General features: G+C 44.4%; 1 protein-coding gene across 3 annotated transcripts in view; it reads left to right on the top strand.

Moving 5' to 3' along the window:
* The window catches only part of phf20l1 (PHD finger protein 20 like 1), a 152,697-nt gene that overhangs the window by 107,474 nt on the left and 19,888 nt on the right, over positions 1 to 25,335 (top strand). For all 3 annotated transcript variants that reach the window (XM_070895310.1, XM_070895320.1, XM_070895329.1), the window contains 4 exons: positions 8,765 to 8,980; positions 10,159 to 10,209; positions 14,657 to 14,749; positions 17,339 to 17,536. In XM_070895310.1, the coding sequence (XP_070751411.1) occupies positions 8,765 to 8,980; positions 10,159 to 10,209; positions 14,657 to 14,749; positions 17,339 to 17,536 (558 nt within the window). The remainder of the gene's footprint in view (positions 1 to 8,764; positions 8,981 to 10,158; positions 10,210 to 14,656; positions 14,750 to 17,338; positions 17,537 to 25,335) is intronic.

Below are 25,335 nucleotides of genomic sequence, written 5' to 3' on the forward strand. Positions count from 1 at the left end.
ATTGAATGGCAGAACAGGCTCAGGGGTCTGAATGGTCTACTCCTGTTCCGATGTAGAAGACAGAAGATAGCAGGCGCAGCTGGGAGAAGTGGGAGGAGGAGGACATTGTGCAGGAGGCTATACCCATAGCGGGTCTTCAGGAGGCACATTTACTACCTGAAGTTCACTGAGGAGCAATATCTCAGGTGCCTTCTCTTCATAAAGGAAGCTGTCATCTAGCTATGTCATCACAGCTCGAGCCTCGAAACAGGACATGGACAACACTGTATGTGACTGTATACCTCCCAGTTTGCAGCCCATCGTTGTATCAGTGAGGTCATCGAGGATACTACACCAGGAGCAACACCTCCATCTCTTTCGTCATGGACAGAGTGAAACCGGATGAGAGAGCACTCGGCTTCTCCTGCATTGTAGGCTTCCCCAGGGTCCAAGTTGCCATAGACTGCACCCAAATTGTGTGTTCTCCACTTTTCTGACATGTTTCTGAATAGAAAGGGATTCCACTCCCTCAGTGTCCAACTTGTTTACGACCTCAGGCAGTACATCATGGAGATCTGTGGAAGCTGTCAACAAAGGCTCCATCGTGATGGGCACCACTGTCGTGCTCATGGAACGGACCACTCAGTCCATGTTGGACAGAATGTTCTCCATGACATACACGAAGCCCTGACACAAGTTGGAACATGATGCTCTGACCCATTGTGTACAAGCTTGCTGGAAGGCTGCCCAGGGCACATGGCATTTCCTGATGTATGCCCATTAGCCTTCTTCAGTAGTCTGGGCGCTCAAAATCACCATCTAAGTCCTCAGCAGCAGAGCTTGTGTGTGATCTCACCCTCTGGCAAGCAGGCACATGTGGCATCTTATCCCCCTGCCCTACTTCTGCAACTTGTCCCTGGTGACTCAGACTCCTCCTCTCACCTAGTTTCCAAAGTTCTCGTGGTGCCAGTCTCTGAGCTGGTACTTGCTCGGGCCTGATGGAGTGATGCTAAACGTTCAGGAAGACTGGCCTCCTCTTCCTGGTGGCAGAGGTAGCTCCACATTTTCAACACCTGAAATAAAAGGGAGTGATAAGGCTTAGCTTTTAGTGTGAAGACAGAGCAGAGGATGAAGTGGCTGGTGAAAGCAGCTGCCATTTGTCATGCAGAGCAAGATAGAAGTAAGAAAGGAAAAAGAGGATACGGTGTGAAAAAACCCTGCGTGATGTCTCCTCCAGCTTTGCCACTCGCTATGGCCATGACTCTCCCCACGCCTGTGATGGCCAGCACGTTTTGTTCTACGGCTAGAGCGTATCCAGACAGGCTCGACCTCCATTCTGGCGCAGTTTTCTCCTGCAAGAAAGAAGTAGTATATTAGAAATAGTACAAAGAAGTGTATTAGTGACATCCTTGTGAGATGTTTAGAGAATGTGTTCTGTCATGGTCGAATAGTTTGGTATGTGGTGTGTAATGTGGAGATGAGGGGAAGTGAGGGTTGCAATAGTGGTGAGTGTGTGAGTATGAGAAGAAGGAGGTGCAGAAAAGTGTGGTGTAGTGATTGTAGGAGAGTGAAGGGAAGCGGCGGAAGGGAGTATTGTGAGTAGTGAGGCTGGAGGTGTGAGCAGAGAGCTGAAGCTGTCCTGAAGGGGTTTCTGACCCTGGGAGGGAACAGGATCTCCCTCCTGTCCATTGCCTGGACCAGATCCTCCAACATAGCATCAAAGAACCTGAGTGCCCTGTCTGATCTCTTGCAGCCATTTTAGTTCTTTAGTGCACCTCCCCTTTGAGGTACTGGTTGTCTTCAAGTGGCGTCAGAGACACCTGATTTCTCTCTCCCCCACCGCCCAGCCCCTCCATCCACCCCAATGCATGCAACCAATGAATCACACCTGAATAATTTTAATGAGGCACCAGCACAACTTTTAATATGTTGCTTGGAACTATGTGAACAGGCGCGAGTAGCATTCACCCTGCTCTATGTGCTCAGTTTTGGGCATGATCGAACGTCTAGGCCATAACATCACTATCCCATCTGTCTGTTCAAGTGGATTAAAAAAATCCCATGGCACTACAGGTACAATGTCTTAAATCCAGCTGTCCGAAAATCGGAATTGTCCGAAACCGTACATTTTTGAGAAAGTCCAATTTTATATTCAGTAAAATAAAATTTGGAAGTATTGTCCAAAAACCAGGATGCCGGACTAGTTATCAGCTTCGCGCTATCTTTTAAATGATGTGGGATCGGTCCGAGCCTTGCCGAATGACCCTCGACCTAGCCCGACCCAACCTGACTCACGCCACCATTTGTACTTTGTCTGTCTCGGTAGCATATGTACTCTCTTGATTTTCTTGTCTGAAATCTGGAAAAATCCGAAAATCGGCATGGTCTCGGTTGCTGGATTTGAGATGTTGTAACTGTATATGAAGAAGAGTGGAGTTCGCCCTGTGTCCTGGGCAATATTTGTCCATCAATCTCACCACCAAAACAGACCAAATGGTCATTTATCTGTTCGCGGAATTTAGCTGTGTGCAACTAGCCATTACATTTTCCGGCACAACACTTTATATAAAACAGAATTAATTGGTGTGAAGTGCTTCTGTATGTTCTAGGACATGAAAAGCCTGATTGAATGCACATTCTTTCTTTACATAATGTAACTCAAACAAATATCAAATTATGATATTGATCTTTCTGATTAAGAAATGTGAAAAAGAAAACAGATTAAGCATGACATGACATGATGTAAGTGTAGCGTAGCGTGCTTGGGCAGAACAGGTGACTTTGGACCTAGAACAAAAGAACATAAGAAATAGGAACAGGAGTAGGCCATATGGCCCCTCAAGCCTGCTCCGCCATTCAGTAAGACCATGGCTGATCTGATCATGGACTCAGCTCCAGTTCCTCGCCCGCTCCCCATAACCCCTTATCCCCTCATCGTTTAAGAAACTGTCTATTTCTGTCTTAAATTTATTCAATGTCCCAGCTTCCACAGCTCCCTGAGGCAGCAAATTCCACGGAATTACAACCGTCTGAGAGAAGAAATTTCTCCTCATCTCTGTTTTAAATGGGTGGCCCCTTATTCTAAGATCATGCCCTCTAGTTCTAGTCTCCCCCATCAGTGGAAACATCCTCTCTGCATCCACCTTGTCAAGCCCCCTCATAATCTTATACGTTTCGATAAGATCACCTCTCATTCTTCTGAATTCCAGTGAGTAGAGGACCAACCTACTCAACCTTTCCTCATAAGTCAACCCCCTCATCCCCGGAATCAACCTAGTGAACCTTCTCTGAACTGCCTCCAAAGCAAGTATATCTTTTCATAAATATGGAAACCAAAACTGCATGCAGTATTCTAGGTGTGGCCTCACCAATACCTTATATAACTGTAGCAAGACTTCCTTGCTTTTAAACTCCATCCCCTTTGCAATAAAGGCCAAGATACCATTGACCTTCCTGATCACTTGCTGTACCTGCATACTAGCCTTTTGTGTTTCATGCACAAGTACCCCCAGGTCCCGCTGTACTGCGGCACTTTGTAATCTTTCTCCATTTAAATAATAACACGCTCTTTGATTTTTTTTCTGCCGAAGTGCATGACCTCACACTTTCCAACATTATACTCCATCTGCCAAATTTTTTCCCATTTAGAATGTCTATGTCCTTTTGCAGATTTTTTGTGTCCTCACGTGTTGCTTTTCCTCCCATCTTTGTATCGTCAGCAAACTTGGCTACATTACACTCAGTCCTTATTCCAGGTCGTTAATATAGATTGCAAATAGTTGGGGTCCCAGCATTGATCCCTACGGCACCCCACTAGCTACTGGTTGCCAACCAGAGAACCATTTATCCCGACTCTCTGTTCTCTGTTAGTTAGCCAATCCTCTATGCATGCTATATTACCCTCAACCCCGTGAATTTTTATCTTGTGCAGTAACCTTTTATGTGGCACCTTGTCAAATGTCTTCTGGAAGTCCAAATACACCACATCCGCTGGTTCCCCTTTACCCACCCTGTTCATTACATCCTCAAAGAACTCCAGCAAATTTGTCAAACATGACTTTCCCTTCATAAATCCATGCTGACTCTATCTGACCGAATTTTGCTTTTCCAAATGTCCTGCTACTGCTTCTTTAATAATGGACTCCAACATTTTCCCAACCACAGATGTTAGGCTAATTGGTCTATAGTTTCCTGCTTTTTGTCTGCTAATGGGTGGGTGCTCGGAAATAAGGGTTTGGAGTTTTGTACTTGCACTGAAGCATAAATTGTGTAAAGTAATAGGGTGTGACTTACCATGTTGTCTTCAAAACCTGGAGTAATTAACTTGTCTGTAAAATGAAGCTTGCATTACTTAATTCAACTGTGTAAACTCAACCCCATTGAGAGCTTTAGGGATTTAGGCAAAGCAGGAAGCTTTGTAAACACCTTGTTTGCTCTGAAAACTCCCATTCAGCACTCTTGACAAAGCCAGCAGTCATGCAGAGTGCTTGCGTTGCCTGTGAGACTCATTTGACGGCCAGCATCCATTGATCCAGTCAGTGGGCAGTTTGTAGAACCAGCTAATAATCTGTTTTCCTGTGTTTTGGAGCTTCAGTCGAGCGTGCTTGTTTTTATTCGTTCCTGGGATGTGGGCATCGCTGGCAAATACCAGGATTTATTGCACATCCCTAATTGCCCTTGAGATGGTGAACTGCTTTCTTGAACCGCTGTAGTAGCAGTTTGGTACAACTGAGTGGCTTGCTAGGCCGTTTCAGAGGATAATTAAGAATCAACCACATTGCTGGAGTCATTTATAGACCAGACCAGGTAAAGAAGGCAGATTTCCTTCCCTAAGGGACATTAGTGAACCAGATGAGATTTACGATAATCTGGTGGTTTCATGGTCACTAGTTTTTTATTCCAGGTTTATTTAATTAACTGAATTTAAATTCCCCAGCTGCCATGGTGGAATTTGAACTCGCATCCCAGTTCCGGAGTCCGGGCCTCTGGTTTACTAATTCAGTAACATAACAACTATGTTATGGGGGCAATGTACTGCCGTGGATAGAGAACTGGTTGGCAGACAGGAAGCAGAGAATCGGGATTAACGGGTCCTTTTCAGAATGGCAAGCAGTGACTAGTGGGGTACCGCAGGGCTCAGAGCTGGGACCCCAGCTATTTACAATATACATCAATGATTTAGATGAAAGAATTGAGTGTAATATCTCCAAGTTTTCAGATGACACTAAGCTGAGTGGCAGTGTGAGCTGTGAAGAGGACGCTAAGAGGTTGCAGGGTGCCTTGGACAGGTTAGGTGAGTGGGCAAATGCATGGCAGATGCAGTATAATGCTGATAAATGTGAGGTTATCCACTTTGGGGGCAAAAACACGAAGGCAGAATATTATCTGAATGGCGGCAGATTAGGAAAAGGGGCGGTGCAATGAGACCTTGGTGTCATGGTATATCAGTCATTGAAAGTTGGCAAGCAGGTACAGCAGGCGGTGAAGAAGGCAAATGGTATATGTTGGCCTTCATAGCTAGGGGATTTGAGTATAGGAGCAGGGAGGTCTTACTGCAGTTGTACAGAGCCTTAGTGAGGCCTCACTTGGAACATTGTGTTCAGTTTTGGTCTCCTAATCTGAGGAAGGACGTTCTTGCTATTGAGGGAGTGCAGCGAAGGTTCACCAGACTGATTCCAGGGATGGCTGGACTGACATATGAGGAGAGACTGGATCAACTGGGCCTTTATTCACTGGAGTTTAGAAGGATGAGAGGGGTTCTCATAGAAACATAAAATTCTGACGGGCCTGGACAGGTTAGATGCAGGAAGAATGTTTCCAATATTGTGGAAGTCCAGAACCAGGGGACACAGTCTAAGGATAAGGGGTAAGCCATTTAGGACTGAGATGAGGAGAAACTTCTTCACTCAGAGAGTTGTAATTCTATGGAATTGTTTACCGCAGAGAGTTGTTGATGCCAATTGATTGGATCTATTCAAGAGGGAATTAGATATGGCCCCTACGGCTAAAGGGATCAAGGGGTGTGGAGAGAAAGCAGGATACCGGTACTGAGGTGAATGATCAGCCATGATCTTATTGAATGGTGGTGCAGGCTCGAAGGGCCGAATGGCCTATTCCTGCACCTATTTTCTATGTTTCTATGCTACCTTACCCCTACTACTACTGGGCAAAACTCAATATCTGAAGTGTTGTATAAAATGGGGTGTATTTATGCTTTCAAACATAACACTGGTACAAAAACGACCTGCATGTGCTTCAGTAAAGTGTAGTGGTATTTGATCTTTTTGTTCAATATATACGATCCATAGGCTCTTTTAATAGATTTTGTCCTTCCAAAATTGAGTTGCCTCTGTGTAGAGTGTTCTGAACTGTACAACACTGGTGAAATATCTGTGGCTACAAGTGTGGCACTAGCAGTGGCAGCAATTTGAACTGATCAGTTAAGAGAACCATACTATTCCAAATGCCTGGTGGATACAAGCTGCACCCAGTATAATGATAAAGTACGCAAATCAAAGTTTGATTGTTAGTTGGATCTGGTTGACCTCAGTTAGGGCCCTGCTTGGGCATCACAAATGGCCTCCTCATCCCTAAGTTTGGAAAGCGGGGGGGGGGGATGGAGAAATGATTAGGGCTGCTGCCCCCCCCAGCTTCTCGCTCCAATGCTATCCAATGACTAGAAAAGTGTGCATGTGTGGCTGTTGGGTGAGGATAGTATCGATGTCCTCCGTATTGAATAATGTGCTGATACTCACGTGTAGAATGGTACGCCAGGGTATGGGGGTGAGGCTGTGGTTGCTGGAATCTGAAACTACCCAGGGAGAGTTTACACCTTCAGGAGAGGAGGGGAGAAATTGGAAGGATAAATACGAATTGTGTCATCACAGCATTGAAGCTTAAATGGAAGGAAAAGCACTATAAACCCATGTCGTGAAGCGCCTTGGGCTATTTTTTTATGTTAAAAGTGCTAATAAATGCAAGTTGCTGTGTTTGTTTCCCTGCTGGCATGAAAACTCAATTAGAATTCTTCCCTGCTCGACCTCTCCAGTTACATAGAAACATAGAACATAGGTGCAGGAGTAGGCCATTCGGCCCTTCGAGCCTGCACCGCCATTCAATGAGTTCATGGCTGAACATGCAACTTCAGTACCCCATTCCTGCTTTCTCGCCATACCCCTTGATCCCCTCGCCATACCCCTTGATCCCCAGTTATGACGATATTAGGAGCATCTTCAAGTGGCTCCATAGCAGATTTCCCAGGCTGTAACATGGTTTCCTGGGGTTACACGCACTTCTCTTTCTGCACTCCCCATTAGTGGAGCCGGTCTGGGACACGCATGATTGGCATCAGATGGGAATGAAAGCCCACTCGAGGGTCCTTTGTACTGTCAGGAATATTAAAATTTTAAGAAAGTGACAAATAAATACAAGGTGAGTTTATATATTTTTTCTTGCATTAACAAGGTAGAGTACAGGCCACCTTTCATCTCTGGGACAAGGGTTCAAATCCAGCCTAGACTAGTATCAAAGTCCCTTCTCTGGCTGTCCTTTGAGAAATAAGTTTCGTAAGTCTCAATGCATTTCCCAGTGAAGCCAGCAACACTAAACTGCCCTTAACCTGGTACTAGCTGGCAATGTCATTCATACAGGACTACGGATGGTTAGTGTCGCAAAAATGGGGGGAAGCATCACACTAGGAGCTACTCTTCTCAGTTTGTAGTCGATGAGAGAGGGGGCGCTTTATTCTACATCTAGCTTTGCTGTACCTGACATGAGCGTGCTTGATGCTGACACTGGTTGCCTGAAGTGGACATTTTCCTATTTCCTAGTGCTATCATCTATTACCTTAGTCAGAACAATTTCTTTTTTAGAGAAAGTAAAAAGTACCTTGAATAAAAATCTAGCTCCACTAGTTCCTTCCCATTAAGTGCATTTGTTGCATGATTAGCAACAGCACTGCAGTGGATTTTACTGAAAATCGTATTTGTACACCTGCCAGTATGCCAGACTTACTGCTGAATCTTGTTTTGCTGAGCACCCTCACTAATGCAATGCTTTCTTCATCAAACTGCCTGCAGCTCCTGCCACTTAGAGCATTATTGCAATTTTTTGTTTGGAAGATATATGTTGTTTACCAGTGTTGCTTCACTCATGCGTGTTCATTTATATTGAGGCAATGAAGGTGAACTGTGTCTGTGCCAGTAGTGTGAAACAGGTTCATAGCGAATTGACAGCTCGTTTTACACCACACCGGATTTTCTTGTCCAAGAACATGGGCCTGTTTCGTGCTACTGGCGTAGACCAATTTCACCTCCCCGCCCACCCCCCCTCCACCCCCGTGTCTTTGAGTCTTAGTCAAACCATGATGTAAGTGACCAAATTCTCCCTCTTCAATCTCTCCCCCTCTAATAAACCAGTATATTTTCCATTTCTGTTTGAGAAATGAATTGTTGCCTCTGCAAAGGATCTTTTTCATTTGTGCTCCTGTTACTCTTTGTTGATTTTCATGGATAAGAGGGTGAATGGATAATCTGTCCCCAGATCTGAAAAGAGCTACAGATATGCAAGAATGGTCGAGGATGAACTTTCTACCTCCTTGGGGAGGGGTCCTTGCCCTCCGTTCAACACACTATCATGGTGGCACTGCTAGAATTAGGAAGTCAATGTAGAGTGGCTTAACACACATGCTTCTTCAACTGGGTGCTTATTAACTTTTGTCTACTGTACTCAGCAGCAAATGACAGCACTTTGAATTTTACAATTGTACTTTATTCGAATCCCTTAGCACCATCATCCCATCTCCCTGCCTTGCAGCTGGAGATGCCACTCGATATAAGCCTCAAACCTTCCAAAGTCTGCAAGAAGAAACGATCGTCTGCGTCATTCAGCACAGAAGGAACCGACACTCATCCCACCCCCTCTGTGAAGGAAAGGAGCATGGAGACCGTGCACGAGAGGATACTTAGGAAATGTGTCGACAGAGACAGAAATGCAGAAGTTGGTAAAAACCATTTCTGTTATTCCATAGAAGCAGGAACAGACTTACGGTGATTAACCTTGTTCAAACCAATTCTGCTTAAAATTGATACCACTCCCCCTTCCATCCCCAAATTAGTTAATAACTGGTATTGCCACTGTTCATAGTAAATCTTTATACATGGAAATCTCTGACCAAATTTATTCTAACATCACAAATTGCCATTCGTGCAATCACATGTATTTGAAGCACAACTGAGATGAATAAATTTGTCTCTGAATCTGCAGGCCAAATCAAGTCTTCAGCAGTCTCGGACGAAAAGTCTAGAGACCCTAGTCTTGCTAAAACAAGTTCCCAATATCATCGGTATCTTGGAATATAATGTTAGTAACCATAAGACTCAGGTGACTTCTTTTATGTTGAAATTAAAGGTGGAGGGGTGGATTACCTGGGTGTTGGCTGCTCAGCGACAATCTGGAAAACACAAGTCAGTTTTTCCCTCATTTGTGGAGTAAAGGCGTATGCTTTCTTAACTTTCAGTTTAGTTATTATTGACAGCTGGAGATGCATTCAGAGACATCCTGGATTTTTAGGTTTAGTATCAGGTTTAGTATTGTTTTTATTTTTAAGTTTTCTTACTCTCTAATTTTCCCCCTTATCTTCCGAAGGTTCATCTTAGGAGCACAGTTCCACGGGCGTCGGCAGCACTTCACCCAAGTGGCCATTCTTCATGTGTGAGCCTCGACAGTGAGTGTCGGCAGGCTCTGTGGCTCTGCGTGGGGGACAGCACAGTTGAGCCCAATCCTGTCCTTGCAAAACAAGCACACGCAAGCATTTCCAGCAGGAGTACTGGCTAGCAATCGGGAGTGGCGACCACAGCTGATCATTTTTTTCTACCTTTCCTCTCCCTAACCGAGGGTTACTATAACTAATTGTAGCATTCCTTCTATCACCGTAGCTAACATCAATTAACTAGGCATACGTAATGAGATTGAACGTCCTGGTTTCTATGCCTTAGTTTCAGACTGGATACTGCAACTTGTTTTTTTATATCAGTGTGTATTCTAAGGGAATATGTCAAAATAGGAGTACAGTGATTTTTGTTTAAATGGTAATTTTTCGCAAGTGTGTTTCTGTAGATACTCGGTAATGTTGAAGATCTGCCTGGAGGCGGGAGATTAAACTATAAGTGCTTCCAACAGGAGTGAAAAGTGAAAGGAAGATGAAATTTGAAGAGAAGAACTCATTGCCTGGTATGAAGCAATGTGAGATACTAAGATACATTCAAGACTGGTGTTAACAGGTTTATGTCCTCCTTTATGTCCACTTAGTACAGGAGGCGAGACTCATAAGGACAGGATAAGTAAGGATTCGCTCCTGGTGAACAGCCTTGCCAGACAGGACCGTGGGTCGAAGATAGGGCTACAACGTTATGCCCCTGGTTCTTCAATCTGTTCTCCTGTCTAGTGAGGCTGCCATGCTTTTTATCTTATAAACTTGTTTTTAATGCAAAGAATGAATGCTTGAAATCTGAGATAAAATGAGAAAATTCCAGACAGATCCCAGCAGGCTTATCAGCACCAGGAAAAAGAAAATAAAAGTTAACATTTCAGGCTTCGCAAAGTTATTGTCACTTGACCTGCACCTGTAAAAAGTGTAGGCCCAACACTCTCAATAATGGGGCAGGAGGATCTTTCCTGACCTCCCGCCTCACTTTACTTCACGACCAACCATTGGGAACACTAGCAAAGGAGCACCCGCAGAAGCCTGATATAGGCCTTGCACTGGGCTCTCTGCAAACCGGAGGGTCTGTGAAGATCCTGGAGCAGCCAGAACAATTTGCAGGCAAGTTCCAATCATTTTAAACCACACCTCCACTCCACACTAACCTTAAGGCTCCAATGTAGCCTGCCAGAAGTATAGCTGGAGGCCACTCATTTTAGACAGGCTCAGTGCACCTCAAGCATGCTGCCAGAAGTACAGCTGGAGGCCACTCATTTTAGACAGGCTCAGTGCACCTCAAGCATGCTATACTTTTCGGGCATCCAGTGAGAAACTCCAGAGGAAAATGTACCTTCAGATGTCACACTTCAAAGCATCACAGATGCAAAATGATCTTTAAAAAAAAAAAGGAAATCCAGCCATTAATCAGGATCCAGAAATTTACAAGTAGTTACAATTGTCCTCTGACTGACCATAGGAGTTGACAAGCGGCTACACTTACCTGGATCCGTTTATTTAGACCATTGCCCCGTTGTAATGAAGCAGTGGCTTTGAAGTCATAGGATGGTTAGTCGTTAGCATCATCATCATAGGCAGTCCCTTGGAATCGAGGAAGACTTGCTTCCACTCTTAGCATGAGTTCTTAGGTGGCTGTACAGTCCAATATGAGAATTACAGTCTCTGTCACAGGTGGGACAGATAGTTGTTGAGGGAAAGAGTGGGCAGGGAGCCTGGTTTGCGGCACGCTCCTTCCGCTGCCTGCACTTGATTTCTGCATGCTTTTGGCGACGATACTCGAGCTCAGCACCCTCCCGAATGCACTTCCTCCACTTAGGGCGATCTATGGCCAGGGAATCCCAGGTGTCAGTGGGGATGTTGTACTTTATCAGGGAGGCTTTGAGGGTGTCCTTGTAACATTTCCGCTGCCCACCTTTGGCTCGTTTGCCTTGAAGGAATACCGAGTAGAACACTTGCTTTGGGAGTCTCGTGTCTGGCATGCGAACTATGTGGCCTGCCCAGCGGAGCTGATCGAGTATGGTCAGTGCTTCAATGCTGGGGATGCTGGTCTGAATGAGGCCGCTAATGTTTGTGCGACTGTCCTCCCAGGGGATTTGCAGGATCTTGCGGAGACATCGCTGGTGGTATTTCTCCAGTGATTTGATGTGTCTACTGTACGTGGTCCACGTCTCTGAGCCATACAGGAAGATGATTAGTAGCTAGGTACTATGGGCCCAAATTTCCCCAGGAGTTACTCCGTTTTTTTTGGAGCAAATTGATTTTTCTGGAGTATCTTTTCAGTTACATAGAAACAGAAAATAGGTGCAAGCGTAGGGCATTCGGCCCTTCGAGCCTGCACCACCATTCAATAAGATCATGGCTGATCATTCACCTCAGTACCCCATTCCTGCTTTCTCTCCATACCCCTTGATCTCCTTAGCCGTAAGGGCCATATCTAACTCCCTCTTGAATATATCCAATGAACTGGCATCAACAACTCTCTGCGGTAGGGAATTCCACAGGTTAACAACTCTCTGAGTGAAGAAGTTTCTCCTCATCTCAGTCCTAAATGGCTTACCCCTTATGCTTCGACTGTGTCCCCTGGTTCTGGACTTCCCCAACATTGGGAACATTCTTCCTGCATCTAACCTGTCCAGGCCCGTCAGAATTTTATATGTTTCTATGAGATTCCCTCTCATCCTTCTAAACTCCAGTGAATACAGGCCCAGTCGATCCAGTCTCTCCTCATATGTCAGTCCTGCCATCCCGGGAATCAGTCTGGTGAACCTTCGCTGCACTCCCTCAATAGCAAGAACGTCCTTCCTCAGATTAGGAGACCAAAACTGAACACAATGTTCTAAGTGAGGCCTCACCAAGGCCCTGTACAACTGCAGTAAGACCTCCCTGCTCCTATACTCAAATCCCCTAGCTATGAAGGCCAACATATACCATTTGCCTTCTTCACCGCCTGCTGTACCTGCATGCCAACTTTCAATGACTGATGTACCATGACACCCAGGTCTCGTTGCACCTCCCCTTTTCCTAATCTGCCGCCATTCAGATAATATTCTACCTTCGTGTTTTTGCCCCCAAAGTGGATAACCTCACATTTATCAAAATTATACTGCATCTGCCATGCATTTAGCCACTCACCTAACCTGTCCAAGTCACCCTGCAGCCTCTTAGCATCCTCCTCACAGCTCACACTGCCACCCAGCTTAGTGTCATCTCCAAACTTGAAGATATTACACTCAATTCCTGGTCATTTAACTTGGGCCAATGTAAGTGATTTAGGTTTTTTTTTAAAGTTCAGTTTTTTTTTCAAAAGGGGGCGTTCCCAGCCATTTACTCCTGTTTTAGATGTTTGGCCAGAAAATAGTTGCTCCAAACTAACTTAGGCCAGCGTATGTTGGCACTTCTATCCGCACAGAAAAACCTTACCTCGGGTTAAGGAATCGGCACAAGTAACTACATTTAAAGCACCACCAAGCACCAAACAAAGCACAAAAAGTAGTAAGCATTCAATAAAAAATCAAGAACTGAAGTAAATAATTAAATTAACAAATAAAGAACTGAAGTAAATCCTACCTTCAACTAAACTCGGCAGCAGCTGGCCATGCGGGAGTCCCTTCGGCCTGGGATAGGGGAGGGAGAACGGCTGCCGCCCTACCGACTTTCAACCCTTTTCAGATGGGAATTTTTCCCCTTTTTGCCCATTTTTCGGGTTTTTGGTCGGGCTTTAAAAACGGCAGCCTGAAACCTGGCAGAGGCATGGGGCTTCGGCTCCCTCACGTGAGGGACCGCAGACGACTCCATTTAGCCCCGAAAGGAGTTCGGAGATCGACCGACACGCCCAAGTTCAGCCTTGGGGTCGTAGACAGAAAGGTATTTTGTCGGCACCAGCCGGCATCTCCAGCACAACAACACGCACAATGCTGTTCTCAAGACCAACCCGGGCGGGCTAGTACAGACGGACGGACGGGGGGTGGGTGCACGAGTGCGCTGGAGCCCGGGTTCGGCTCACACCGTTCTGGAGTCCTGACTCAGAGAGAGGGAGAGAGAGAGAGCGCCAGAGGGATAGGCGACACCGGAGCGAGAGAGAGAGAGAGAGAGAGAGATAGAAAGGCCAGAAGCTGGGCAGCGCGGAGTGTCGGAGGATAAAATCAGGCAGCAGCGACGGCGGCGAGACGTATGGGGACTGACTTGGGCGTACGCTCAGCGGTCGGCAAGTGTGCTAGAGCCAGGCGGCCACATGTGGAAGGACACCGGGGTCCAGCGCAACACACGGCACTGCAGAGACTCTTTGGCAAACCGCCACCCAACCAAATGAACGCAAAGCCAGCCCAGCATGGCAAGCGACGTTGCTACACAACAAGCTATCCTCGGTCCAAACCACTAGACTGCTGCCAAAGACGGCCAACCTCTCCCCCTCTCACTCCGATCAAAACTCAGTCACACCAACCTGTTTCTTGCAGCCCTCAGCGGCCACCCTGTGTGGCAGGCCATTCGGCCTGGGATAGGGGCGGGACGCGTTCTGCAGGCGTCATCATCACAATCATGGGAAGGAGCTACTGTGTATCCACGACCGATCTTCTGCGCATGCGCGCAGCTGCCGGCAATGTTTTCGGCGCAGGGCTGTAGCTCCGCCCCCCCACGCCACGAGGAGCGCCGCGCCAGGACCCGGGACACACAGCAGAGCGGCCAGAATCGTGACTAAATTTTTCGCCGCCATTTCCAGCGCACAAAGTCGCCGCATCTCGGGAGAGTGCGCTGAAAAAAGGGGTTGGGGAAATTTGGGTTCCATATCTGTACTACATACACCGAACAGTCTCTGAGCAATGTCACATGTATAAAGACTATGAACCGTAAACTTTCCTGGGGGGGTGGGGTACAGGAGGAAGAAATGTAGCGGAGGATAACATCTTGATTGAATAATACTGGAAAATGTGAGAGAAAATGATTGTATTTCCTGTTCCAAAGGTAAAAAGGAGAGGAATAAAGAGAAGAAAGACAAGGAGCATGTTAAATTAAAACAGAAGAAAAAGAAAAAGAAGAAAAAGAAATCCAAGTATGGTAAGCAGAGCTGGGCGTTGTTAACAACAGCTTGCGTATTTCCAGCGCCTTTAACGTTGGAAAATGTCGTAAGGTGCTTCACAGAAGCTTAATCAGACAATAAATTGACACTGGGCTAAAGAAAGAGATGATTAAGATGGGTGACTAAAAGCTTTGTCAAAGACATAGATTGTAAGGAAGAGTAGGAGGTGAGACAGAGAATTTTAGGGGGGAAATTCCAGGACTTCGGGCCTAGATGGCTGAAGGCACGGCCGCCAATGGGAGGATGAACATAAGAACATAAGAAATAGGAACAGGAGTGGGCCATACGGCCCATTGAGCCTGCTCCACCATTCAATAAGATCATGGCTGATCTGATCATGGACTCAGCTCCACTTCCTTGCCCGCTCCCCATAACCCCTTATCCCCTTATCGTTTAAGGAACTGTCTATTTCTGTCTTAAATTTATTCAATGTCCCAGCTTCCACAGCTCTCTGAGGCAGCGAATTCCACAGATTTACAATCCTCTGAGAGAAGAAATTTCTCCATCTCTGTTTTAAATGGGCGGCCCCTTATTCTAAGATCATACCTTCTCGTTCTAGTCTCCCCCCATCAATGGAAACATCCTCACTGCAACCACCTTGTCAAGCCCCCTCATAATCTTATACGTTTCTATAAGATCATCTCTCATTCTTCTGAATTCCAATGAGTAGAGGCCCAACCTACTCAACCTTTCCTCATAAGTCAACCCCCTCATCCCTGGAATCAACTGCCCTTCTCTAAACTGCCTCCAAAGCAAGTATATCCTTTCTAAATATGGGAACCAAAACTGCATGCAGTATTCCAGGTGTGGCTTCACCAATACCTTATATAGCTGTCGCAAGACTTCCCTGCTTTTATATTCTATTCCCTTTGCAATGAAGGCCAAGATACCATTGGCCTTCCTGATCACTTGCTGTACCTGCACCCTATCCTTTTGTGTTTCATGCACAAGTACCCCCAGGTCCTGCTGTACTGCGGAACTTTGCAATCTTTCTCCATTTAAATAATAACTTGCTCTTTGATTTTTTCTGCCAAAGTGCATGACCTCACACTTTCCAACATTATACTCCATCTGCCAAATTTTTGCCCACTCACTTAGCCTGTCTAAGTCCGTTTGCAGATTTTTTGTGTCCTCCTCACACATTGCTTTCTGCTATGTTACACTCAGTCCCTTCTTCCAAGTCGTTAATATAGATTGTAAATAGTTGGGAGCCCCAGCACTGATCCCTGTGGCATCCCACTAGTTACTGGTTGCCAACCAGAGAATGAACCATTTATCCCAACTCTGTTCTCTGTTAGTTAGCCAATCCGCTATCGATGCTAATATATTACCCCCAACCCCGTGAACCTTTATCTTGTGCAGTAATCATTTATGTGGCACCTTGTCAAATGCCCTCTGAAAGTCCAAATACACCACATCCACTGGTTCCCCTTTATCCACCCTGTTCGTTACATCCTCAAAGAACTCCAGCAAATTTGTCAAACATGACTTCCCCTTCATAAATCCATGCTGACTCTGCCTGACCGAATTTTGCTTTTCCAAATATCCTGCTCCTGCCCCCTTAATAATGGACTCCCAACATTTTCCCAACCACAGATGTTAGGCTAACTGGTCTATAGTTTCCTGCTTTTTGTCTGCCTCTTTTTTTAAATAGGGGCGTTACATTTGCAGTTTTCCAATATGCTGGGCCCTTCCCAGAATCCAGGGAATTTTGGTAACTTTCAACTAATGCATCCACAATCCCTGCCGCTACTTCTCTTAAGACCCTCTGAAGCGAGTGGGGGTCTTTGCATTGTAGCTCCTGAAATCTATTTCCACCACTGTACAAAAGATAAGAAATCTTGAAGAATCAGTGGTTGCCTGGATAGAACAGTTGGTGAGCACATTGCCCAGTTAGTTGCCTCTAGCTCTTGGGGTCAAATCTAACCTTGCTGATGCTATGAAAATGCCATTCTATCAGCGAGCTGTGAGTCAAGATTTGAAATTCATTCAAGATTAAGTTTGAGAAACTGATGAGAGGGATAGTATCATCACTGAATGTAAACTGCTATCATTTGCTTTGGTTCTAAGCATCAAAATTCTCTTTGTAAACCCTTCCACCTTGTTGCATATCTCCCTAACTCTCCTCAAAACCTAATTCTTTCTGACTATGCCTACACTCATCTCCTCTACTCTTTTCTTGATTTTACTGACATGAGGAAAGGAACAAAGGGGAATTCTGCTAGGGAATCTTAATTAACTACCAATTCTCATAATTCATCAGTGTGTGGTCCCCTCAATTATGGCAGGTAATTGGGATTACGTCACCCGCTCTCTTACCAATATTATACTACTTTCTATTACTAATCTGAGTGACAGTGAGCAGATGAGTTAACCCTGATACAATACATATTGCAGTGAGTAGCACAAAGAAATTGGTCTGCTTTCAAGGCACCGGCTTGAGGGGCTTCTATTCGTCTGTTCCTATGTCATTGCAATTGAATATTTTGGATTCAAGTTGCAAAAGTCTCCTTTGTAGCTACCCTAAAGCTGTTCTTTTTAACTTGCTGATCTTCCTTTCTGCTCAGAGTTTACAGACTGTGAAGGATTCAATGATATTTCCTTGGAATTTTTGGAAAGATGTTCGTCTCCTGTAACCAAACCTGGAAGTTCCCTTGCCTTGCGGTGTGCATCGGTGGTGAAGCCGGCATACCTATCACCAAAATCTCTTCTGTCCTCTGGATCATTGCTGGAGCTGAGCATGGATCGTACGACTCGACATGAATGTAAGTGCTGAAATTACACAGGATGAACACGTGTTTGGTAGAACGGCAGTATTCACTATTCATTACTAAACAATAATTTACTATAAGAACATAAGAAATAGAAGCAGGAGTAGGCCATACGGCTCCTCGAGCCTGCTCCACCATTCAATAAGATTATGGCTGATCATCGACCTCAATGCAACTTTTCCGCCCGATCTCCATATCCCTTTATTCCCCTAGACTCCAAAAATCTATCTCAGCCTTGAATATACTCAGACACTCAGCATCCACCGCCCTCTGGTGCAGAGAATTCCAAAGATTCACAACGCCTCCTCATCCTGACACTGTGCCCCCTAGTTCTAGACACTCCTGCCTCTCAGCATCTACTCTTGTCAATCCCCTTCAGAATTTTGTATGTTTCAATGCGATCACCTCTCATTCTTCTAAACTCCATTCTACACAATCTCTCATCATAAGACAGCCTTCTCATCCCAGGAATTAATCTAGTGAACCTTCATTGCACTGCCTCCTTAGATAAGGAGACCAAAATTGTGCACAGTACTCCAGGTGTGGTCTCACCAAGGCCCTGTACAGTTGTAGCAAGACTTTCTTACTCTCGTACTCCAACATGCCATTTGCTTTCTTTATTGCTTGCTGTACCTGCATGCTAGCTTTCTGTTTCTTGCATGAGGACACCCAAATCTCTCTGAAAAACCAACATTTAAAAGTTTCTCATCATTTAAAAAATATTCTGTTTTTTTATTCTTCCTAACAAAGTGAATATCATAGAATAGAATCATAGAAGTTTACAGCATGGAAGGAGGCCATTTCGGCCCATCGTATCCATGTCGGACAACAAGAGGCTATCCAGCCTAATCCCACGATCCAGCTCTAGGTCCGTAGTCCTGCAGATTATGGCACTTCAGGTGCCCATCCAAGTATTTTTTAAATGTGGTGAGGATTTCTGCCTCTACCACCCTTTCAGGCAGTGTGATCCAGACCCACAACCCTCTGCATGAAGAAATTTCCCCTCAAATCCCCTCTAAACCTTCTACCAATTACTTTAAATTTATGCCCTCTGGTTGTTGACCCCTCTGCTAAGGGAAATAGGCCCTTTCTATCCACTATATCTAGACCCCTCATAATTTTATACACCTCAATGAGGTCTCCCCTCAGCCTCCTCTGTTCCAAAGAAAACAAACCCAGCCTATCCAATCTGTCCTCATAGCTAAGATTCTCCACTCCCGGCAACATCCTCGTAAATCTCCTCTGTACCCTCTCCAGTGCAATCACGTCCTTCCTGTAATGCGGTGACCAGAACTGCACGCAGTACTAAGCTGTGGCCTAACGAGTGTTTTATACAGTTCAAGCATAACCCTCCTGCTCTTATATTCTATGACTCGGCTAATAAAGGCAAGCATTCCGTATGCGTTCTTAACCACCTTATCTACCTGGCCTACTACCTTCAGAGATCTATGGACATGTACTCCAAGGTCCCTTTGTTCCTCTACACTTTTCAGTGTCCTGCCATTTAATGTGTATTCCCTTTCCTTGTTAGCCCTCCCCAAATGCATTACCTCACACTTCTCTGGGTCGCTTCCGCCGCCTGCCCTCAGGCGAAAAGCCCTTATCGGGCCTTTCGCAAAGGGGCAATTTCAGTCCCTATGTGGTCTCCTCACAGCTTACTGTCCCACCTAGCTTTGTATCATCAGGAAACTTGGGTACGTTACACTCGGTCCCTCCATCTAGTTCATTAATATAGACTGTAAATAGCTGAGGCTCCGGCATCTCTTTTTTTTTGTCGGCCTACTTTGTAGTCGGCACGACAGTGGTGGCCGCTGGTTCGACCGGGCCGCCAACAATGGCGGCTGCTGGCCCGGCTGAAACCCTCCCTGGTGGCCCAGTGGCTGCAGAGTTTGCAGCGGCCTTCCCCTTTAAGAGTGTGAGTTGCTATAATATAAATATTGCTTTGTTTGTATTATGTTTTAGATGTATTAATTAATTCAATGGCTACTCATAGTTAAATGCCTCCTCTGTGCCTCTCCCAGGCCCTGCTGCCTCGAAAGCCTCGATGGTCGCAACACAAAAGGACTATTGAGACTTTCGAGACAGCAGAAAGAGGAACAACAAAGCTGATCTCTGATGTTAGAAGTGATAAGCTATGAGAAGCAAATAGATAAGTTAGGAGTTCTCAGCCTTGATAAAAAGACATCTCAGAGCAGACCTTAAAGAGGTATACTCAACAGATACAGAAAGTAAATCAGGAACAATATGCCAGAGAAGCAGGACAAGATGGCACAGATTAAAAATCATGTAAGCTAGATAAGAACAGAGGTCAGCAAATATTTCTTTACATTGGGATGTTCAATATCTAGAACGGATTGCCAGAATTCTAGACAAAAAGTAACCGGTAGAATGGATAGATGATAGGGTTGGTTTTCTGGAAGAAAGGGATCCATAGGCCAAAGGGTCTTCTTCATTCAAACCTGTCTCGCATTCATAGAATCATGCAATGGTTACAGCACATAAAGAGGCCGTTCAGCCTGTCGAACCCATGCCGGCTCTTCAAGAGCACTTCAGCTTGTCCCACTCCCCCCGCCCTTTCCCTGTAGACCTGCAAATATTTTTCCTTGATGTACTTATCTAATTTCCTTTTGAAAGCCACGATTGATTCTGCCTCCACCACTCTTTCAGGCAGTGTATTCCAGATCCTAACCACTCACTGTGCAAAAACATTTTTCCTCATTCTTGTGATGTGCATTTTCCTAGTCACATCAAGTGGAGATTAATGGATTGCTATCCACTGAAAATGATTATGATGGGATGACCTGTTAACTAAAGCACAAGAAATAGATTTTTGATTGAAGTGCGAGCCCCATTGTTGATAGTTGTTTAGATTTGGGCCCTGTAGGATTTCTGAATCTCTCTGGGCTTAACATTTGACAGTGAGACGATTCTTTCAGAACAATTGGCAGTTTATTAAAAACACACACATGCATTTAACAGCAGTCGTCAAATATCCTATAGATCTACCTTAGTTACAACAGAGATACAATGAGGTTATAATAAAAAGCAATATACGTTACACCCCTTTTGCTGGCTGGTTTGAACACGGCATGCTGATTTGGCTGGTCTTCAACAGGAGGTCTTTTGCCGTGTGTCCAGCAGGGAGAGAAGAGAGAGAAAAGTTCCTGGCTTGCGTTTTTTATATTTCTCAAGGCCATTGTCCTCAGCAAAGCCCCACGATTGGACCTTGGCTCTAGGGCAGTTCCCCATTGGCTCTCCTCACATGTGGCTGTCAGGCCTGGTTCAGCCATCTCTTGATTAGATTAAATGCCTTTCCAATACACAAAACCCATGCAACAACCTGTGAGGGCTTTCATTTTGTTTCTTACAAAACTTAGTCCATGCTCGCAATCTGTGGGCTTCCATTTTATCTTAACACAAACAGGCCTTTCCATTAATCTACACTTTTAACATTTATACACACAGAATCAATTAATAAACACTTTTATTCTTACAGCCCCCTGTAGAAGATATATTTTGCAAGTATTGTTTGGGTTATAATGGAGGGTAAAACCAATTGGGTAATACTGTTTCGTATTCCTTAAACAACCTGACTTAGGTGCTGTCATTTGATATGTTCTTGATATGTTTATGGAATAAACAATTTGATCATCCCAATTAATGACATTACAAGGACTGTATTGGCTCCCTTCAAATTAAGGACTGTGTTGGCTTAAAGTCATTAATGTTTAACGTCATTTTAATAAGATAAATGGCATGGCTACAGAGCTCTGTAAGCTGCTTGCTACAGTTGTGAGGCTATTTTTTTTTTAGCTGGAGGAAAAGAATTTTCTTGAATTCCTCATATGATGAGTTAAGTATCTGAAAAGGGTTTAGTCCTGAAGATCTGGCAGAGGAAACAAAGAACCTGCAATTAAGCTGAAGGCTATTTGTATACAAATGTTAGATTTACATGTTCTTTTGAAATTCATCTTTCCACCATGTTAGTGGAGACATTAACCTATTTATTTTGATACATGCTAACCCCTGTATTAAAGTATTCTAGTATCCCACGGAATAATTTCAGGATCAAAGTGTAGAAAGCAAAAAAGTTATTTTTATCTCTTCTGTCTGGTAAAGATAGTACTGTAGCTTAATAAATTACTGGCTTTCGGGATATGGGCATCACTGGCAAGGCTGGCATTTATTGCCCATCCCTCGTTGCCTTTAGAAGATGGTGGAGGGTCTTCTTGAACCACTGGTAGCAGTTTGACACAACTGAGTGGCTTGCTAGGCCACCACAGAGCGAAGTTCAGAGTCAGCCATGTTGGTGTGAGACAAGAGTCACATATAGGCCAGACTGGGTAAGGAGAGCAGGTTCCCTTCCGTAAAGCCTTGCTGGTCATTTTTAAGCAATGAAGGTGGTGATCATCTCATCCTCATTTCATTAGGTTACTTGTGTTCACGATGTTTGGCTTGTTGCAATTAAGATGAGAGCAGAATAGATCAAAATAACCTAAAGAATATCATGAATTTTGGGCAAAAACAGACCAGCTCATATTTTTTTTAAGTAAAAAGCAATTGGTGATATAATTCTGTGTTTGTCGGGGGGTGCGTAGCTGAGTTCAATCTTTTCCATATATGTTTCACTTCCAGCAGGGTTATTGACTAGCCATTAGGTGTGGAACCCTAGCCAATTTTACGCTTAATAACCAAAAATGCTGAGGCCAATTATATCGCAATCTACTGACATCCTGGCTGAGATCAGGACATAACATAAGAACAATGAGCAAGAGTAGGCGATTTGGCCCTTCGAGCCTGCTCCGCCATTCAATGAGATTATGGCTGATCTGATCTTGGCCTCAACTCCACTTCCCTGCCTGCTCCCCATAACCCTTGACTCCCTCATCATAGCTAAGGGATTTGAATATAGGAACAGGGAGGTCTTAATGCAGTTATATAGGGCCTTAGTGAGGCCTCACCTGGAATATTGTGTTCCGTTTTGGTCTCCTAGTCTGAGGAAGGATGTTCTTGCTATTGAGGGAGTGCAGCGAAGGTTCACCAGACTGATTCCAGGGATGGCTGGGCTGTCATATGAGGAGAGACTGGGCCTTTATTCACTGGAGTTTAGAAGGATGAGAGGGGATCTCATAGAAACGTATAAGATTCTGACGGGACTGGACATGTTAGATGCGAAAAGAATGTTTCCGATGTTGGTGAAGTCCAGAACCAGGGGACATAGTCTTAGGGGCCATTCAGGACTGAGATGAGGAGAAACTTCTTCACTCAGAGAGTTGTTAACCTCTGGAATTCCCAACCGCAGAGAGTTGTTGAGGCCAGTTCATTGGATATATTCAAGAGGGAGTTAGATACGGCCCTTATGGCTAAAGAGATCAAGGGGTATGAAGAGAAAGCAGGAAAGGGGTACTGAAGGAATGATCAGCCATGATCTTATTGAATGGCGTTGCAGGCTCGAAGGGCCGAATGGCCTACTCCTGCACCTATTTTCTATGTTTCAAAAATTTGTCTATTTCCACCTTAAATGTATTCAATGACCCAGCCTCCACAGCTCTCTGGGGTAGAGAATTCTAAAGATTCACGACCTTCTGAGAGAAGAAATTCTTCCTCATTTCCGTTTTAAATGGGCGACCCCTTACTCTGAAACTATGCCCCCTAGTTCTCAATTCACACACGAGGGTAAACATCCTCTCTGTATCAACTCTGTCAAGCCCCCTCAGAATCTTATACGTTTCAATAAGATCACCTCGGATCACCTCTCATTCTTCTAAACTCCAATGACTATAGTCCCAACCTGCTCAACCTTTCTTCATAAGGCAACCCCTTCATCTCAGGAATCAATCTCGTGAACCTTCTATGAACTGCCTCCAATGCAAATATATCCCTCCTTAAATAAGAAGACCAAAACTGTACTCAGTACTTCAGGTGTGGTCTCACCAATGCCTTGTATAGTTGTAGCAGGACTTCCCTACTTTTATACTGCATCCCCCTTGCAATAAAGGCCAACAATCCATTTGCCTTCCAAATTACATGCTGTACCTGCATGCTACCTTTTTGTGTTTCATGTACAAGGACCCCCAGATCCCTCTGTACCGTAGCATTTTGTAATCTCTCCCCATTTAAATAATAATTTGCTTTTTTATTTTTCCTACCAAAGTGGATAACCTCACATTTTCCCACATTATACTCCATCTGCCAAATTTTTGCCCACTCACTTAATCTATCTATATCCCTTTGCAGATTATTTGCATTCTCCACACAACTTGCTTTCCCACCTATCTTTGTACTATCAGCAAATTTGGCTACATTACACTCGGTCCCTTCATCCAAGTTATTAATATAGATTGTAAATAGTTGAGGCCCCAGCACTGATCCCTGTGGCACCCAACTAGTTACAGTTTACCAAACTGAAAATGACCATTTATTTTGACTCTCTCTTTTCTGTTAGTTAGTCAATCCTCTATCCATGCTAATATATTACCCCTAACCCCATGAGCTCTTGTCTTGTGCAATTATCTTTTATGTGGCACCTTATCGAATGATCAGCCATGATCTTATTGAATGGTGGAGCAGGCTAGATGGCCTACTCCTGTTCCTAATTCTTATGTTCTTATGAATGCCTTCTGGAAATCCAAATACACAACATCTACTGGTTCCCATTTATCCACCCTGCTCATTACATCCTCAAAAAACTCCAGCATATTTGTCATGATTTCCCTTTCATAAAACCATGCTGACTCTGCTTGACTGCATTATGTTTTTCCAAATGTCCTGCTACTGCTCCCTTAATGATGGACTCCAGCATTTTCCCAATGACAGATGTCAGGCCAGCTGGTCTATAGTTTCCTGTTTTCTGACTCCCTCCTTTCTTAAATAGGGGCATTACATTTGCGGTTTACCAATCCGCTGGGACTTCTCCAGAATCCAGGGAATTTTGGTAGATTACAACCAGTGCATCGTCTATCTCTGCAGCTACTTCTTTTAAGACTCTAGGATACAGGGCATCAGGTCCAGGGGACTTGTCCACCTTTAGTCCAATTAGTTTGCCTAGTACTTTTTCTCTTTTAAGTTCCCCCTCCCCTCCCTTGATTATCAATTATTGGGATGCTTTTAGTGTCTTCTACTGTGAAGACCGATACAAAATATGTGTTCAAAGCCTTTGCCATTTCCCTATTTCCAATTATTAAGCCCCCAGTCTCATCCTCTAAGGGGCCAATGTTTACTTTAGCTGCTCTCTTTCTTTTTATATACCTGTTTTTATATTTCTTGCTAGTTTACTCTCATAAACTATCTTCTCTCTCTTTATTTTTTTAGTCCTTTGCTGGTTTCTTAAAAATTACCCAATCCTCTGGCCTTCCACTATTCTTCGCAACATTGTATGCCTTTGTTTTCAATTTGATACCATCCTTTACTTCCTTAATTAGCCACAGATGGTTCATCCTTCCCTTAGAGTCTTTCTTTCTCACTGGAATATATCTTTGCTGAGAGTTATGAAATATCTACTGAAATGTTTGCCACTGCTGTCTACCGTCTTACCTTTTAATCTATTTTCCCATTCCACTTTAACCAATTCTGCCTTCATACCTTTGTAATGGCCTTTACTTAAGTTCAGGACACTAGTTTGAGACCTAGCTTTCTCACCTTCGAACTGAATTTGAAATTCTACCATGCTATGAATACTCTTCCCAAGAGGATACTTTACTATAAGATCATTAATTAATCCAGTCTCATTACCAGATCAAAAGTAGTCTGCTCCCTGGTTGGTTCCACAACGTATGATTCAAAGAAACCATCCC

Source organism: Pristiophorus japonicus, chromosome 1 (assembly GCF_044704955.1).
Source record: "Pristiophorus japonicus isolate sPriJap1 chromosome 1, sPriJap1.hap1, whole genome shotgun sequence".
Lineage (NCBI taxonomy): Eukaryota > Metazoa > Chordata > Chondrichthyes > Pristiophoridae > Pristiophorus > Pristiophorus japonicus.